This window comes from Schistocerca gregaria, chromosome 8 (genome assembly GCF_023897955.1).
Source record: "Schistocerca gregaria isolate iqSchGreg1 chromosome 8, iqSchGreg1.2, whole genome shotgun sequence".
Lineage (NCBI taxonomy): Eukaryota > Metazoa > Arthropoda > Insecta > Orthoptera > Acrididae > Schistocerca > Schistocerca gregaria.
In genome coordinates, this window is record NC_064927.1 from 144,847,707 (window position 1) to 144,866,366 (window position 18,660).

General features: G+C 38.9%; 2 protein-coding genes across 3 annotated transcripts in view; one reads left to right on the forward strand and one right to left on the reverse strand.

Annotated features, from left to right (window-relative positions):
• LOC126284175 (uracil phosphoribosyltransferase homolog) overlaps positions 1 to 12,657 on the reverse strand; it is a 44,277-nt gene extending 31,620 nt beyond the window's left edge. The window contains exons 1-5 of the mRNA XM_049982912.1: positions 12,367 to 12,657; positions 12,236 to 12,278; positions 11,997 to 12,146; positions 11,689 to 11,833; positions 11,287 to 11,417 (exon numbers count right to left, since the gene is read on the reverse strand). Of these exons, the coding sequence (XP_049838869.1) occupies positions 11,287 to 11,417; positions 11,689 to 11,833; positions 11,997 to 12,146; positions 12,236 to 12,278; positions 12,367 to 12,509 (612 nt within the window). The 5' untranslated portion in view covers positions 12,510 to 12,657. The remainder of the gene's footprint in view (positions 1 to 11,286; positions 11,418 to 11,688; positions 11,834 to 11,996; positions 12,147 to 12,235; positions 12,279 to 12,366) is intronic.
• Positions 12,658 to 12,738: 81 nt separating this feature from the next.
• The window catches only part of LOC126284176 (trafficking protein particle complex subunit 3), a 33,153-nt gene continuing 27,231 nt past the window's right edge, over positions 12,739 to 18,660 (forward strand). Inside the window, exon 1 of one of the 2 annotated variants that reach the window (XM_049982914.1) lies at positions 12,739 to 12,829. In XM_049982914.1, coding sequence (XP_049838871.1) covers positions 12,791 to 12,829 — 39 coding nt within the window. In that variant the 5' untranslated portion in view covers positions 12,739 to 12,790. The other variant, XM_049982915.1, reaches the window with a different exon arrangement.

An 18,660-nucleotide genomic window follows, 5' to 3' on the forward strand; every position in this document is an offset into this window, starting at 1 on the left:
GCAGAAAATATTAATAGTAACATCAAGGTTTTTGCAGATGATGCAGTTATCTTTATTGAAGTACTGTCTGAAAGAAATTGCATAAATATTCAGTCAGATATTGATAAGATTTCAAAGTGGAGCAAAGATCGGCAACATAGTTTATATTTTAGAAATCTAATATTGACCACTTCACAAAACTAAAAAAAACATAGTATCATATGCCTATTATCTCAGTTAATCACAGTTGGAATCAGCCAACTCTATAAATACCAGGGTGTAACACTTTGTAGGGGTATGAAATTGATGATCACATATGCTCAGTTGCAGGTAAAGCAGGTGGTAGACTATTGGTAGAATAGTGGGGAAATGCAATCTGTCTACAAAAGAGATTGCTTACAAATCAGTTGTGCGACTGGTTCTAAAATATTGCTCAAGTGTATAGGACCCATACTAAACAGGACCAACAGACGATGTTGACCGTGTACAGAGAAGGGCCGCTTAAAATGGTCACAGGTTTGTTAGACCTGTTGGAGAGCATTACAGTAGTGCTGAAGAAACTGAACTGGCAGACTCTTGAAGACAGACATAAATTATCCTGAGAAAGTCTACTAACAAAGTTTCAAGAACCAGCTACAAATGACGACTCCAGAAACATACTACAATCCCCTGCATATTGCTCAGAGAAGGACCACGAGGACAAGATTAGAATAATTACAGCATGAACAGAGGCAGTCAATCAATGATTCTTCCAACAAACCAACCCTAATAACTGGTACAGTAGGACGTACCTTCTGCCATTCACTTCGGGGTGGTTTGCAGAGTACAGATGTAGATTATTCTGATCGAGATATACTGCAACCTACATTTGAACCTGCACACTGTATTTATATGCTGGTTTCTCTTTGCAATTTTACCCTGCACACTTCCGTTCACCACCAAAATGATGATGCCTTAATGCCTCATGGTGTGTCCTATCAACCAACCTTGTCTTTTAGTCACATTGGGCCAAAAATTTATTTTTGCGACAGTTTAGTTATTTCTTCATTAGTTATGTGATCACTCATCTAATCATCAACATTCATCTGTAATGTCACACTTCAAAAGCTTCTATTCTCATCTTGTCTGAACTGTTAATCGTACATGTGTCACTTCTATACACAACTTTACTCAAAAGAAACACCCTCTCAAAAAGATCCTTAACATTTATGTTAGATGTCAAAAAATTCCTCATTTTCAGGAATGCTTTTCTTGCTGTTGCCACTCCTCATTTTATGGCTTCCCTATTTCGGCCATCATCAGTTATTTTCTTGCTCAAATACAAAACTCATCTACTTGTAGTGTCTCATTTCCCAATATAATACACTCAGCATCACCAGAGTTACTTAGACGACATTCTGTTACTCTTGTTTTACTTTTATTGGTGTCTGTCTTATAATCTCCTTTCAAGATATTATCTATCCTGTTCAACTACTCAGATCTAAAGATTGTCAATTCAGTTAAATATCAAGAGATTACAATTATAATCAACTTAAATTGGAAAACTCTCATAGAAAATTTTGTGCGGACAGCAAACCAAATACTACGTTTTATTGGTGGAAATCTTACAAAATACAACAGATCTATTAAAGAGAGAGACTACACTGTACTTGTCCATCTACTTCTACATCTACATCTACATCCGTACTCCGCAAGCCACCTGACGGTGTGTGGCGGAGGGTACCCTGAGTACCTCTATCGGTTCTCCCTTCTATTCCAGTCTCGTATTGTACGTGGAAAGAAGGATTGTCGGTATGGAGTATTGCTGAAGGTATGGAATCCTTACCTGTTGCAATTCATGGAGGACATCAAAATAGTTCAAACAAGGGCAGCTCGTTTTGTATTATTGCGAAATAGGATAGAAAGTTTCATCGATATGATACAGAAGTTGGGTTGGTAATCATTAAAACAAAGGTGTTTATTACTGCAGTGAGATCTTTTCATGAAATTCCACACACCAGATTCCTCCTCCTTCTGAATGTAAAAATATTTTGTTGATGCCCAACTACATAGGGAGAAATGATTGTTATAAAGTAAGGGAAATTAAAGTTTGCAAGGAAAAATGTGCGTAATTTTCCCTTGCACAGTTTGGGAGTGGAACAGTAGAGATAGAGTCTGAATGTGGTTCGATGATCCCTCTGCTAAGCACTTCTTTGTTCCTCTGTCTGTAGCCTTGATGGACCTTGGCCTGTTCTAGGACATCATCATTTCATCTGTTTGTGTCCAATGTTCTGCATCACCATCCTTTGACACCAATAATTTTTAGACCTTCTTGCATTTCATCGAAGCCTTGGTCTTCCCCTGCTTCTTCATCATACTGGCTTTTGTAGAAGCTCTATTTTAGTTTCTATGCAAAAATCTTGGCCAACCTATTTTAGGTAGTTTATTTTCATGAACTTCATGATTTCAAGATCTTTATGTGATCAGAAAAGGTCAAAATTATACCATCTGTGTGACCCTTCACCTTCATCTACATCTACATCTACATCTACATCCGTACTCCGCAAGCCACCTGACGGTGTGTGGCGGAGGGTACCCTGAGTACCTCTATCGGTTCTCCCTTCTATTCCAGTCTCGTATTGTACGTGGAAAGAAGGATTGTCGGTATGCTTCTGTGTGGGCTCTAATCTCTCTGATTTTATCCTCATGGTCTCTTCGCGAGATATACGTAGGAGGGAGCAATATACTGCTTGACTCTTCGGTGAAGGTATGTTCTCGAAACTTTAACAAAAGCCCGTACCGAGCTACTGAGCGTCTCTCCTGCAGAGTCTTCCACTGGAGTTTATCTATCATCTCCGTAACGCTTTCGCAATTACTAAATGATCCTGTAACGAAGCGCGCTGCTCTCCGTTGGATCTTCTCTATCTCTTCTATCAACCCTACCTGGTGCGGATCCCACACTGCTGAGCAGTATTCAAGCATTGGGCGAACAAGCGTACTGTAACCTACTTCCTTTGTTGTCGGATTGCATTTCCTTAGGATTCTTCCAATGAATCTCAGTCTGGCATCTGCTTTACCGACGATCAACTTCATATGATCATTCCATTTTAAATCACTCCTAATGCGTACTCCCAGATAATTTATGGAATTAACTGCTTCCAGTTGCTGACCTGCTATTTTGTAGCTAAATGATAAGGGACCTATCTTTCTATGTATTCGCATCACATTACACTTCGCTACATTGAGATTCAATTGCCATTCCGTGCACCATGCGTCAATTCGCTGCAGATCCTCCTGCATTTCAGTACAATTTTCCATTGTTGCAACCTTTCGATACACCACAGCATCATCTGCAAAAAGCCTCAGTGAACTTCCGATGTCATCCACCAGGTCATTTATGTATATTGTGAATAGCAACGGTCCTATGACACTCCCCTGCGGCACACCTGAAATCACTCTTACTTCGGAAGACTTCTCTCCATTGAGAATGACGTGCTGCGTTCTGTTATCTAGGAACTCCTCAATCCAATCACACAATTGATCTGATAGTCCGTATGCTCTTACTTTGTTCATTAAACGACTGTGGGGAACTGTGTCAAACGCCTTGCGGAAGTCAAGAAACACGGCATCTACCTGTGAACCCGTGTCTAAGGCCCTCTGAGTCTCGTGGACGAATAGCGCGAGCTGGGTTTCACACGATCGTCTTTTTCGAAACCCATGCTGATTCCTACAGAGTAGATTTCTAGTCTCCAGAAAAGACATTATACTCGAACATAATACGTGTTCCAAAATTCTACAACTGATCGACGTTAGAGATATAGGTCTATAGTTCTGCACATCTGTTCGACGTCCCTTCTTGAGAACGGGGATGACCTGTGCCCTTTTCCAATCCTTTGGAACGCTTCGCTCTTCTAGAGACCTACGGTACACCGCTGCAAGAAGGGGGGCAAGTTCCTTCGCGTACTCTGTGTAAAATCGAACTGGTATCCCATCAGGACCAGCGGCCTTTCCTCTTTTGAGCGATTTTAATTGTTTCTCTATCCCTCTGTCGTCTACTTCGATATCTACCATTTTGTCAACTGTGCGACAATCTAGAGAAGGAAGCACAGTGCAGTCTTCCTCTGTGAAACAGCTTTGGAAGAAGACATTTAGTAATTCGGCCTTTAGTCTGTCATCCTCTGTTTCAGTACCATTTTGGTCACAGAGTGTCTGGACATTTTGTTTTGATCCACCTACCGCTTTGACATAGGACCAAAATTTCTTAGGATTTTCTGCCAAGTCAGTACATAGAACTTTACTTTCGAATTCATTGAAAGCCTCTCGCATAGCCCTCCTCACACTACATTTCGCTTCGCGTAATTTTTGTTTGTCTGCAAGGCTTTGGCTATGTTTATGTTTGCTGTGAAGTTCCCTTTGCTTCCGCAGCAGTTTTCTAACTCGGTTGTTGTACCACGGTGGCTCTTTTCCATCTCTTACGATCTTGCTTGGCACATACTCATCTAACGCATATTGTACCATGGTTTTGAACTTCGTCCACTGATGCTCAACACTATCTGTACTTGAGACAAAACTTGTGTGTTGAGCCATCAAGTACTCTGAAATCTGCTTTTTGTCACTTTTGCTAAACAGAAAAATCTTCCTACCTTTTTTAATATTTCTATTTACGGCTGAAATCATCGATGCAATAACCGCTTTATGATCGCTGATTCCCTGTTCTGCATTAACTGATTCAAATAGTTCGGGTCTGTTTGTCACCAGAAGGTCTAATATGTTATCGCCACGAGTCGGTTCTCTGTTTAATTGCTCAAGGTAGTTTTCAGATAAAGCACTTAAAAATATTTCACTGGATTCTTTGTCCCTGCCACCCGTTATGAACGTTTGAGTCTCCCAGTCTATATCCGGCAAATTAAAATCTCCACCCAGAACTATAACATGGTGGGGAAATCTACTCGAAATATTTTCCAAATTATTCTTCAGGTGCTGAGCCACAACAGCTGCTGAGCCCGGGGGCCTATAGAGACATCCAATTACCATGTCTGAGCCTGCTTTAACCGTGACCTTCACCCAAATCATTTCACAATTCGAATCTCCGTCAATTTCCTTCGATACTATTGCACTTCTTATCGCTATAAACACGCCTCCCCCTTCACTGTCCAGCCTATCTCTGCGGTATACATTCCAATCAGAGTTTAGGATTTCATTACTGTTTACGTCTGGTTTCAGCCAACTTTCTGTTCCTAGTACTATATGGGCGTTGTGACCGTTTATTAATGAGAGCAGTTCTGGGACCTTTCTATAGACGCTCCTGCAGTTTACTATTAGCACATTAATATTGTTATTCCTTGTTGCATTTTGCCTACTCCTGCCTTGCCGCGTCTCAGGAGGCGTCTTGTCGGGCCTAGGGAGGGAATTCTCTAACCTAAAAAAACCCCATGTGCACTCCACACGTACTCCGCTACCCTCGTAGCCGCTTCCGGCGTGTAGTGCACGCCTGACCTATTCAGGGGGACCCTACATTTCTCCACCCGATAGCGGAGGTCGAGAAATTTGCACCCCAGCTCTCCGCAGAATCGTCTGAGCCTCTGGTTTAAGCCTTCCACTCGGCTCCAAACCAGAGGACCGCGATCGGTTCTCGGAACGATACTACAAATAGTTAGACGCCATTAGACGCCACATAGATTTTGCATAACACCATACATTCAAAATATCCTATTAGCTCTTCACACTGTTGTGTCAGTGTCCAGGTTTCTGAGCCATTGTTAATACTTTTATATAGTCGACACTTTGTTCTCCTGGACAGATTTCTGGACTTAAGTTGTGAGGCCAGCCCATAATAGCACTTGTTACCTAGATGGGTGTGCTGCTTTATTTTCATACACATCATTCTATGATGTTAGAGTGTTCGCAGATAGACTAAATCACTAACAGATTTTGTTTGTGCCTGGCCAATTTCTAGCATTGTATTCTGCTTGTGTTATTCACATGTAGTTGGTTTTATTCATGATCACTTCCAGATCTACTGCTGCTGCCATCAGTGTCCTGTATGTTTCTTTGGCAACAATTCTGGTCTTGTAATAATATAGACATCATCTGCATTTGCCAGAATCTGTGCCATGTTTTGCATATTGTCCCTTTTGTGTCAGTTTGAGCTGTCATAACGTTCTCTTAATGCCATGTTAAAAAGCATACATGAGAGTGCAGACACTTCAGTGTGACAAATCAAGAAATGTGAGGTCTGTAAAAGGAGTCTTTGGAAGACCAGATCCTTATTATGGTCATCCTGTAGAAGCAGCTCAGGTTCAAGTAGTGCAGTCATTTTTATCTGGATGATAAATGGGACTGTTCTCGGCAGAGTGCCAACAGAAAAGACACTATTACTGTAACATTTGAAGGTCAAAAAGCTGTGAAAGTGAAGAGGTACATGACTCACAGTATTAAAGAAACTTTTGCAATTTATAAGAGCAACTATACAACTTCACATACTGGAAGATCAAACTTTTATGGGCTACAACCTAAGTGTGTAGTTCCACACCCAACTAAAGATGCCTGTTCATGTGTGTACTGCGTGAATTTTGAACTATGTGTGGTAACTTACTGGAGCACGTGACATATGACACCTTGGTTGTGCGTGTGAAGTCATTAGTAGTCTGTGACATAAAGCGAGAGACTTCTTTGTTTCAAGAATTTGATGACTGCCCTGGAAAGGGAGGACTGTCTTTTTAGACACTTGGCCTGGAAGACATAGCAGATAACTCTGCAGAAATTACATATGCGATGTGGGAGGACAATAAACTAATTAAGAACACTGTTGCCTTTCACAGTTTCATTGATGAACTTGGTAAATGGTAAGTGAAAGCTGTAACACACCAGCATCTGAAGAAGTTGCAACAACACAGTGCAAATGTGGAAGGGTGTGTACAGGCTGAAGAACTATGTTTAGTGCTTTATTGTGATTTTGCTGAGAACTGGTCTGTAATTCTCCCACAAGAAGTACAAGGGTATCATTGGAATAATTACCAGGTTTCAATTTTTACAGGCATGACATTTTAAAAATAAGACAAGTGTTGTAGTTATAAGTGATGACACATGAGATGACCCAGCACACACTTTGCTAGCAATTCGCAAAATTCTTCAACACATTTTTAGTTTGTTGATTGGCTAATTTCAGTATAAAACAAAGTGCACAGATGTTGTATGAACCATTTAAAATGCTTGAAAAACGAGTCATTCAAAACTAAAATTATTTTAAATAAGGCTAGGTTTTGATTTTATTGATCCTTTTATGTGATGATAAAACAGGTTTTATGTGTGGCAAAAATTTCAATTGTTTATAACACCTGCTCAGCCTAGAAGTGGAAGCTCTCCTTTTCAGGGAATGTAGAACTATATGGTACTAATCAACAGAAAAATCAAAATTTTATTGGTTTGCATTTACGAAAAAAATTGTTTTCCATAAATTATAAAAAAGTTCAGAATTCTATAGTACAAGAAACTTTGACAGTAAGTCCAAATGGAGGATTTCTTTGTAATCATAAAGCAATTACCTTTCAAATAAAAGAAAAACCAACAAAATATCTATAACTGTTCCGGAGATACAGCATTTTAAAAACTTTCCAAAAATTCGGATCTTCAAAGTGGTATGCACACTATTGTCTTTCGAGGGCTGTATCTCAGAGTAGACTTTTTTGGGAGAAAACAAAAGAATGTGTGTTCCTTACTTAGTCCTTCATTTTAACATATGCTAAATTCAATAACAACTGATACTATGAAGGTAAGATTTTTTCCTAGCCTGCCTGAATTGATGTGGACTATACCTTAAAAATAGTGAAGGTAGATACTGAGTAAAATATTTTCCAGAAATCAAGATATAGTGCGTATACCTGACTGCCTTGATACAAAGCTTTTCAAATGTCGTGTGAAATGAGTTTCACATAGTTGATGTTTCCAGAGCCTGTGCTAACTGGCACTGAAGATGTCATTCTCTGAAAGATATCTCATTATGTCTGAGTTCAGAATATGTTCTAGGATTCTCAATATGTTCTAGGATTCTCAATATGTTCTAGGATTCTCAATATGTTCTAGGATTCTCAATATGTTCTAGGATTCTCAATATGTTCTAGGATTCTCAATATGTTCTAGGATTCTCAATATGTTCTAGGATTCTCAATATGTTCTAGGATTCTCAATATGTTCTAGGATTCTCAATATGTTTTAGGATTCTATAACAAATTGATGTTGAAGATATTCTACTACCCTTCTTGTGGACAGATGTTACCTGTGTTTTCGTCCAACTACTGGGCATGGATTCTTGTTCGAGGGATCTGTGTTATAGTAAGAAGAGGATGAAGAGGAATATTCAATATTAGCCGTTGGCTTTGGCCAGTGAGGTAGGAAACATGGCAAACTTCGTGAACAGCATGGCAACTACAATGTGATATCTGCAGCAACTTTTTCAAACATCGTAAACAGCACAGGGATTATAGTGCAGTATCAGTGGTGTTTTCTTCAAATGGGATAAGCTACAGATTAGTTTGTTGCCACAATTAAGTATTTCACTTTTACATTCACTGACTTCACCAAATAACAAGCAAATTGCAAAAATATGTACGAAAAAATGACATCACAGTTGTCATAAAGATTATAGCACAGGTCAAAGTTGATGACCAGTATTGAATATTCCTCCTGATCTGTGATTGACAGATTTATAAAAGAGCTCCCACAGCAATAATGAACCTGAGAGCAAATATGATGATGCTTCTGTTTTGTTCATTGTTGTTATCCCACATCCGGCCATCTTGATTTAGGTTTTCCGTGATTTCCCTAAATCGCTCCAGGCAAATGCCAGGATCGTTCCTTTGAAAGGGCACGGCCGACTTCCTTCCCCGTCCTTCCCTAATCCAATGAGACCGATGACCTCGCTGTCTGGTCTCCTTCCCCAAACAAACAAATCAACCAACCAACCATTGTTGTTACATCACTCTATGGATGACAGTCACCACCATAACACAATTGATGCAATTAGTTTTTTTCATGTGCTTTTTTTTCTTCGTGCTAATTTTTTTAATATCACACAAAATAATGTATACAGCTAACAGCCAACTTAGTGCCGCAGGTGACCGGAAACATATAAAGGAATACGATACTGGAATGTACAGCTGTAACTGCTGCAGTCATACTGGGCATGCAGGCAATGGAAAGCCAACATTATTGCCTTTTTCTGTGCCTGACAATCACTTTGTTATTCTGCTACAGGTACAATTAGGCACAGATGAAAGAGACTTGCACAGGATAGACTAATGAGAAAATCTGCATGAAACCAGCCTTCAGACTGAAGACCACATCACAGCAGGTAAACAGCAGCTATTTTTGTGCCTATTTGAATGGTCTTCTTAAATGCCTTCACGTAGACAATTTGCGTGATAGCAGAGATTAGATTAGATTAATACTTGTTCCATAGATCATGAATACGACACTTCGTAATGATGTGGAACGTGTCAGGTTAATGAAAGATGTCTGTACAAGATATTACATTACACAAAATATTGCATGAAACTAATGTAAGTGAGTTTTTTTTCCCTCCCTTAATTTATATCTAAAAATTCAACCAATGAGTAGGAGTTGTCATCTAGAAATTCTTTTAATTTATTTTTAAATGTTGGTTGACTATCTGTCAGGCTTTTGATGCTGTTTGGTAGGCGACCAAAGACTTTTGTGGCAGCATAATTTACCCCCTTCTGTGCCAAAGTCAGATTTAACCCTGCATAGTGAAGATCATCCTTTCTCCTGGTGTTATAGCTATGCACACTGCTATTACTTTTGAACTGGGCTGGATTATTAACAACAAATTTCATAAGTGAATATATATACTGTGAGGTTACTGTGAGGATCCTTAGATCCTTAAATAGATGTCTGCTGGATGACCGTGAGTGGGCTCCAGCAATTATTCTGATTACATGTTTTTGAGCAATGAATACTTTTCTACTCAACGATGAATTACCCCAGAATATGATGCCATACGAAAGCAGTGAATGAAAGTAGGCATAGTAAGCTAATTTACTGAGATTCTTGTCACCAAAATTTGCAATAACCCTAATAGCATACGTAGCTGAACTCAGACGTTTCAGCAGACCATCAATGTGTTGCTTCCAATTTAACCTCTCATCAATGGCCACACCTAAAAATTTTGAAAATTCTACCTTAGCTACAGACTTCTGTTCAAAGTCCATATTTATTACTGGAGTTGTGCCATTTATTGTACGGAACTGTATATACTGTGTTTTATCAAAATTTAAAGAGAGTCTGTTTGCTAAGAACCACTTAATAATTTTGTGAAAGACATCATTTACAATTACATCACTTAGTTCTTGGTTTTTGGATGTTATTACTATACTTGTATCATCAGCAAAAAGAACTAACTTTGCATCTTCATCAATATGGAATGGTAAGTCATTAATGTATATCAAGAACAGTAAAGGACCTAAGACCGAACCCTGTGGGACCCCGTGCTTGATAGCCCCCCAGTTTGAGGAATCAGCTGTTGTATTAACATTACATGAACCACTTATTTCAACTTTCTGCATTCTTCCAGTTAAGTATGAATTAAACCATTTGTGCACTGCCCCCCTCAAACCATAATGATTTAGCTTATCTAAAAGAATTCCATGATTTACACAGTCAAAGGCCTTTGAGAGATCACAACAAATACCAATGGGTGATGTCTGGTTATTCAGAGCATTTAATATATTTGATCAGTGAAAGCGTATATTGCAGTTTCTGTTGAAAAGCCTTTCTGAAAACCAAACTGACATTTTGTTAGTACTTTATTTTTACATATATGGGAGGCTACTCTTGAATACATTACTTTCTCAATAATTTTGATAGAGCTGTCAGAAGAGAGATTGGGCGATAGTTGTTGACATCAGACGTATCCCCCTTTTTAAGCAATGGTTTTACAATGGCATATTTCAGTCTATCGGGGAAAACACCCTGCTCCAAAGAGGTATTACATATGTGGCTGAGAATCCTACTTATCTGTGGGGAACAAGCTTTAAGTATCTTGCTGGAAATGCCATCAATTTCGTAAGAGCTTTTACTTTTCAGTGAATTTATTATTTTACTGATTTCAGAGGGAGAGGTTCGTGGAAATACAGTTGTTTCAAACTGCACAGGTATGGCCTCTTCTCACTAACAAACTGTAATCTTCCAACCTAACTCATATCTTGAGCTATGCTACATCAATCTGCCTACAACTAAGATTTTTTGTGGGGCAGACAATGCCTTACTACTAGAGACCAAGCACAAGATGAGCCTTGTATGCAAACTAAATACCTGTGGGTATGCTGCAGTCACTAGTTTCGCTGCAAATGGCGTGCAGAATAGATTTGAGAGAATTATATTTTCCTCTGGTACATGGTGTTCCCTGAGGACAGCAACTGCTTTAATCACCGTGTTCCCTGTACCTGTAGAAAAAGATAACAACGCTGAGCATTACTCACTTAAATATATAAGAAATACTTGGTAATTTGATCTGCAACAACTGTATTAAATGTAAAGAAAGTCTATACTCGCAAGGTGATTAATTTGTCTCTGAAGTCCGTAACAGACACCTACACCATAAGTGGTTTGAAAGGATTACACTTCGGGAAGCTGCTGTACATACTTGAGAGCAAATGCTGTTTTCAACTAAGCAACAGCATAAAGGCAATGCTAAATTTCTAATGATTTACTCACTCATGATAGGATACATCACAAGAACTTTTCTATCTGCGATGTCCTCTGGAAAGCGCGCATACACCACACGAGCTTCGTGAGTTTCTGCATCCGATTCTACCAGTATCTTCCCAATTCGAATTGAACGGCAACAATCGCGAAGCCCCTGAAGGAACGACCAAACATTTACGTGACTTCAAATATATTCCATTCAACTGGAAGCTGAGAAAGTAAATCGATTTGTCTGCAAACAACTCTTGTGTAAGTACATACATTTGCATAGGGCTTTAAATATCAACCATCACTTTCTAATTCTACTCTTACCGTACCTGTTCCATAGCTTCTCCGCTCCTTACTATACTAACTCCACAGTTTCCTTTCTGATACTTTAGTCCTTCGTACTTGGCCCCTGTCGGTGTCGTGACAACACATTTCGTGAATGGTAACTGATTCAGGCTTTCTTCAATTACGAGCCGGATCTGAAAAACGCATACTGTTGAACACGCGGCCTATCCATGGTACTACGAAAATTGTGTCTTCATTAGCCTTGCGCGCTAGATGAACTTACTAAGCGATCTGCATAAAATTTGAAATCACTTCTGGAGGTATTTCTGGAAAAAAGGTACGTGTAAAATTATAAATTATTCTACAGCTTAAAGTAGCCGTAAACATTATTTCCAAAAACCACTCGTTTTTAACCTGTCTCGCAGTATTGTCTGCAATTCCTTCACTTGATCATTGTTCGGCAGTATCTTCAAATTTGGACCGTAATCTTCTTTTATTTCATTTTTATGTTCAGGTAATCTACTGATTAAACCACTTAATTCACCGGCACTTCCCATAATATTGCGACGGATAATATTGTTCTCTTGTAATCTGATTACGATGAGAGCAGCACTTTACAGGCTCTTGTAAGCGCCTACGTAAATACCGAAAAAAATCTTGTGATCCACACTGTCGTACATCCACATTGCAATTCGCGGTGCGAATCACGAGTCAAAGATAATAAATTAGCCATGTTTACAGTTGCTGTGCTTTGTTTTGACATGTGGGATGTTTTTTCGATTGGAGAACATTGGCCCCTGACAGCGGAGTGTGAACAACCTGAACAAGTGAAGTGATCATGTCCAGGCAAGGAACTCGGTTGGATGCCAAAAAAGTGGTAAGTAAATACGAGACAAACGGCAGGAGTAATGTAGTAGCACAACTGCAAGTTGCATCGAAGATGACGCGTTAGCTGATTGATGACAGAAAAACAACGAATGGGTAATTAATAAATTGTAGCTGCTCATCCCCCGTTCACTCTTATGCTGTCAATAATTCCCGTTGTCATTAGCTATAACTGGATAAGGGTGTTGAACTAAAAAATTGTATTCGTGGCACGCCCTTGTGTTTGCATGAATAGGGCAGTAACAGTTTATTTTACGGCACAGAAGCCATTAGTTGTTGAACCAGTTAGCCATTCTGAGTACCACATATTAATTCACTGCATCAGAAAATTATTGAAAGAACACTCCCTGCATAGAACATTTTCAAATTATGTAGGCAAGTTGTTAACCCACAGTTATAAAATTGCTACTGCTATCCATGCCAGTGCCGAAGTTAATACATTGCAATACAACCCTGGAATATGTGAAAATTATTAGATGATGTAGGTGAACGGCATGTGTAGATTATTTTTGCCCTTCAGTGCTTCTGAAACGTAGGGACTGTTTCCCCCCCTAGAAACGAGGTTACTTCTTGCAAACCACAGAGCACATACAGTTTATTTTATTTATTTCTTACTCCGTCGATCCAAATGTGATAAACTCACAAGGATATAGTGTGTGTCAGTAATCAATCAATACAAAGATAGTAGTAAAGCAGTCAATCAGACAAAAGTAATACTACATGTTTGCTATACACATATGTGGTAAGAGTGGCAGATTACATCAAACATTACACATACAAAGTGAAAACAAATTAAAAAGCAGTGAAAATGACTATGAATGTTACTTGAGTATGGTACCTACATCATTGCTCAAACTTAATTATACTCAAAATATCTGGTCCACAGACCTAGGTAGTTTTTTTTCATTGTGGCTAAAAATCTCTTCTAAACTGTAAAATGACCTTTCCAGTAGAAATTGCTTCAGATGCTCCCTAAAAGAGGAATGGTTATCAAATCTGTTTTTAATATCTGGAGGGAGAGCATTAAAAACTTTTGCATCAGAGTACTGTACACCCTTTTGCACCATAGTCAGATTTTTACTCTCATTGTGAAAATTGTGCTTTCTCCTGGTATCATATGCATGGTATTCACAATTTCTTTTATGGAACTCAGTATTTTTGCCGATGGAACCAGTAAGAGAAAATATGTACTGAGACGTGATAGTAAGAATTTTAAGTTTCCGGAAAAGGTTTCTACAACTATGCCTGGAGTCTACGTCGCTCATTATTCTTATAACACGTTTTTGGGCCAAGGGTATTTTCTTTGCTAATGTTTTGTTTCTCCAGGATATAATACCATATGTTATATGAGAATGGAAATATCCACAGTATGCTATTTTCATTGCGTGTATGTTTCCGCTCTCGGAGAGAACGTGTAGGACAAAAATCGAGCTGAATCTCTTCTGAAGATTTGTTATATGATGAGACCAGTTTAATCTGGAGTCAATTAAAATGCCTAAAAACTTTGTTGTCTCAACTCTTTCTATTGACTCTGTTACATATTTCACAGTTAATTCAGCCTCCATTTTAACAGTTGCAGTGAACTGAATATAATTAGTCTTATTAAAGTTCAACGAGAGTCCCTTGAAGCTAAACCATTTCACGAAATCAGTAAGAATATTCTTGACAGATCCTTGAATATCTTCACATGTATGACAATCAATCACAATGTAGGTGTCATGTGCAAAAATGGTAGAAAAGCACTGTAACATTGTAGGCTACATTGAGATAGGTCATTTATAAATATGAGGAATAGTAGAAGACCAAGAATGGATCCTTGGGGCACTCCACATTTAATGGTTCTCCATTCAGATGAAACCAGGCCACTATGGATCTCTTGGTACTATATACTACTGCTTTCTGCTTCCTATCTTTGAGGTATGATTCTAACCACTTATTTGCTAATCCACTTATTCTTAATAGGTCTGCTTTCTGTAATAGGATTTCATGGCTCACAGTTTCAAACACTTTTGACAAGTCACAAAATAATGCAGTTGTTACCATTTTGTCATTAATTGATTGCAGAACATTATTTGTGAAAGCATCAATTGCTTGTTCAGTTGACCATCCCTTTCGGAATCCAAATTGACTTTTGATGAGAATGTTATATTTATTTAGATGTTCCAAAATTCTCTGTTAGAAGAGAAATTGGCCTGTAATTTGTGACTTTGGTTTTGTCACCTTTCTTGAAAAGGGGTTTTACAACTGCATATTTGAGTCTGTCAGGCACAGTTCCATGTTGGAAGGGTGCATTAAAAATTTGGCTAATTATATCACTAATCTAAGCACAACACTGTTTTAGTAAATTATTAAAGATATTATCTACCCCAGTGGAATAAGAATTCTTGAGGGAGATGATTATTCTTTTAATTTCAGATGCTGTGACAGGTCTAATGTGAATTTTACATGTGAGTTTGGGTACTGTCTTTTGCATCCTATTTGTTCTGAAACTGACAAGAAGTGGTTGTTGAAAATATTAGCTGTGTTATCAGGATCGTGTACTAGATTACCTTCATGTTTAATTTTGAGTTCTTCAGAAGTTCTTATGGTTTTCCCTGTCTCCCTTCTAACAATGTTCCAGATAATCTTAATTTTGTTACGAGAGTTATCAATTTCTTGATCAAAATACAATGCTTTTGATTTCTGGATTATCTTTTTTAGTATCTTACAGTACATTTTGTAATGGCTAGTTTCGTAGTGTCCTTAGCATTCTAGTTGCAATGTCAGGTTCTCTTTTTGTTTTACATGCTTGTTTAATTCCCTTTGTGATTCAGGGTTTGTTCTGTGATGTACTAGTTTTGCTTCTGACAGGCATTTTTCGGAATACCTCTTCAAATCAGGCTGAGAATTCATTTATGAATATACACTACTGGCCATTAAAATTGCTACACCATGAAGATGACGTGCTACAGACGTGAAATTTAAATGACAGGAAGAAGATGCTGTGATATGCAAATGATTAGCTTTTCAGAGCATTCACACAAGGTTGGCCCCCGTGGCGACACCCATAACGTGCTGACATGAGGGAAGTTTCCAACCGATTTCTCATACACGAACAGCAGTTGACGGGTGTTGTCTGGTGAAACGTTGTTGTGATGTCTGGTTAAGGAGGAGAAATGCGAACCATCACATTTCTGATTTTGATGAAGGTCGGATTGTAGCGTATCGCAATTGCAGTTTATCGTATCGCGACATTGCGGCTAGTGTTTGTTGAGATCCAATGACTGTTAGCAGAATATGGAATCGGTTGGTTCAGGAGGGTAATATGGAATGCCCTGCTGGATCCCAGCGGCCTCGTATCACTAGCAGTCAAGATGACAGGCTCTTATCTGCATGGTTGTAACGGATCATGTAACCACGTCTCGATCCTTGAGTCAACAGATGGGGACGTTTACAAGACAACCACCATCTGCACAAACAGTTCAATGACATTTGCAGCAATGGCAGCAGCATGGACTATCAGCTCAGAGACCATGGCTGTGATTACCTTTAACGCTGCATCACAGACAGGAGCGCCTGCGACGGTGTACTCGACGATGAACCTGGGTGCACATATGACAAACCGTCTTTTTTTTACACTACATGTTACGACCCGTGACTTTACCCTTCATTCGATCCCTGCTGAAACCCTACATTTCAGCAGGATAATGCAGGACCGCATATTGCAGGTCCTATACGGGCCTTTCTGGATACAGAAAATGTTCGGCTGCTGCCCTGGCCAGCACATTCTCCAGATCTCTCACCAACTGAAAATGGCTGGTCAATGGTGGCCGAGCAACTTGCTCGTCACAATACGCCAGTCAGTACTCTTTATGAACTGTGGTATCATGTTGAAGCTGCATGGGCAGCTGTACCTGTACACGCCATCCAAGCTCTGTTTGACTCAATGCCTAGGTGTATCAAGGCCGTTATTACGGCCAGAGGTGGTTGTTCAGGGTACTGATATCTCAGGATCTATACACCCAAATTGCATGAAAATGTAATCACATGTCAGTTCTAGTATAACATATTTGTCCAATGAATACCCATTAATCATCTGCATTTCTTCTTGGTGTAGCAATTTTAATGGCCAGTAGTGTATTAAATTTGGCATTAATATCACCCACCCTGTATACTGGGCTCCAGTCCATCTGTTGCAGTTTGTGTTTAAAGACATCAAGTGAATCACTAGTCATTATCCTAATAGATTTCCAGGTGGCGATTACTTTCTTGAGGGGGTGTGCTGTCATGTAGAGTGAGGAGCTGTCTATCATGGTCAGACAGACCATTCAAGGCAGGAATGACAGTGAAGCAATGGTGCCTACTTAAATCTATAAAAATATTGCCTATTAAAGACTGACTCTCAGGTGTGATTCTGGAGGGAAAGCCAACTACTGGAGTAAGATTATATGAATTCATCAGATGCTGGAGCTATACTTTCTTGTTGTTTTCAGTTACAAAGTATACATTAAAACCCCAAAGAATGATTATTTCCTTATTTTTAGAAAATAGAGTAGATAACAATAATTGAATTTGCACCATAGAAGCCCTTTGGGCTTAGTTCCAGGTACCCTGTAAATTGCCACTATTATTACTGGGGAGCTATTTACTGTAACTTCTATTGCACAGGCTTCAAATAGTTGTTCTAAACAGTATTTACTTAGATCTATAGATGTAAACATGACTTTATTTTTAACAGAAATAGCTACACCACCTCTTCCTTCGACGTCTCTAGAGTAGTAGATTGCAGTTTTGTAGTTAGAATCTAAATGTATTAAGTTAATACCATTTGTGATATGATGTTCTGTAAAGTATAATATTTGAGCATTGTTTATACAATTTCTGTCTTTTAGGCCTGTATTAACAGACTTCTGATCTACCTTGCTGCTAAGTCCTCCAATGTTTTGATGAAAGATGGACAGGTTAGACTTGTTTGTGGAGGTGCCACATATCCTGGGTGCTTCTTGTTCTTTGTATCTGTAGCTAAAGAATATTTTAGATGTAATGGGCGAACTACTTTCCGTCTGCTTGCTGTTCCATGTGCAGTCTGCTTGGCTGTTGTGGTTTCTTCTGTTGCTGGTGGTACTTTTTCCTTTTCTTCTTCTGCAGGTGACATTACGGTTAAAAAATTCTTGGTGTATTTGTTGAGTATGGCTTCTGCTTCTTGGTGACAATCAAGTGGTGAAGCTATTTTTGGAGCTTGCAAAATTTGTGCTTCATTCATCACCATCCTTTTTGGCTTGAACCATTTCGTAATTTGAGGTTCTTTTATAATTTGATTGTTCCTTTCTGGCCTTCTGGTTTTAAACCACTTCGTAATTTGCAACTGATTGAGGGCTTAAGTGTTTGCTGCTCACCAAAAACCGTTTGTAATTTTCATTAGGGTGCTACTTGTCCTTGTTTCTTAATTGTGAGGCGAGTTAGTAGTAAATATTTTATCAGCAAGAACCTCTTTTCCTGATGCATTTAAATGAAGGCCATTAGCTGTATAGAACCTTCGCTCTAAAATGTTTGTGTCTGTTACATCAACATTCTGGAAATGAGAACATATTTCCGTGACACTCTTGTTAACGACACTAATTTCCTGGATCATACATGACCAACTCGGTAAATCATGATGCTGTGAGACATTACAAAGGGAACATTTGTATGAGGTAAATTATTTAGACAATTTCTCAGTTCTGTGATAACCTTGTATGATACATTTCTGAGCAAAACAACAAAATCATCCATAGTCAAACTAGTTACTTCATTAGATTTTGTTCGGTTTGTTAGTTCTCATAATGAGGCCCCAGGCATCACGAA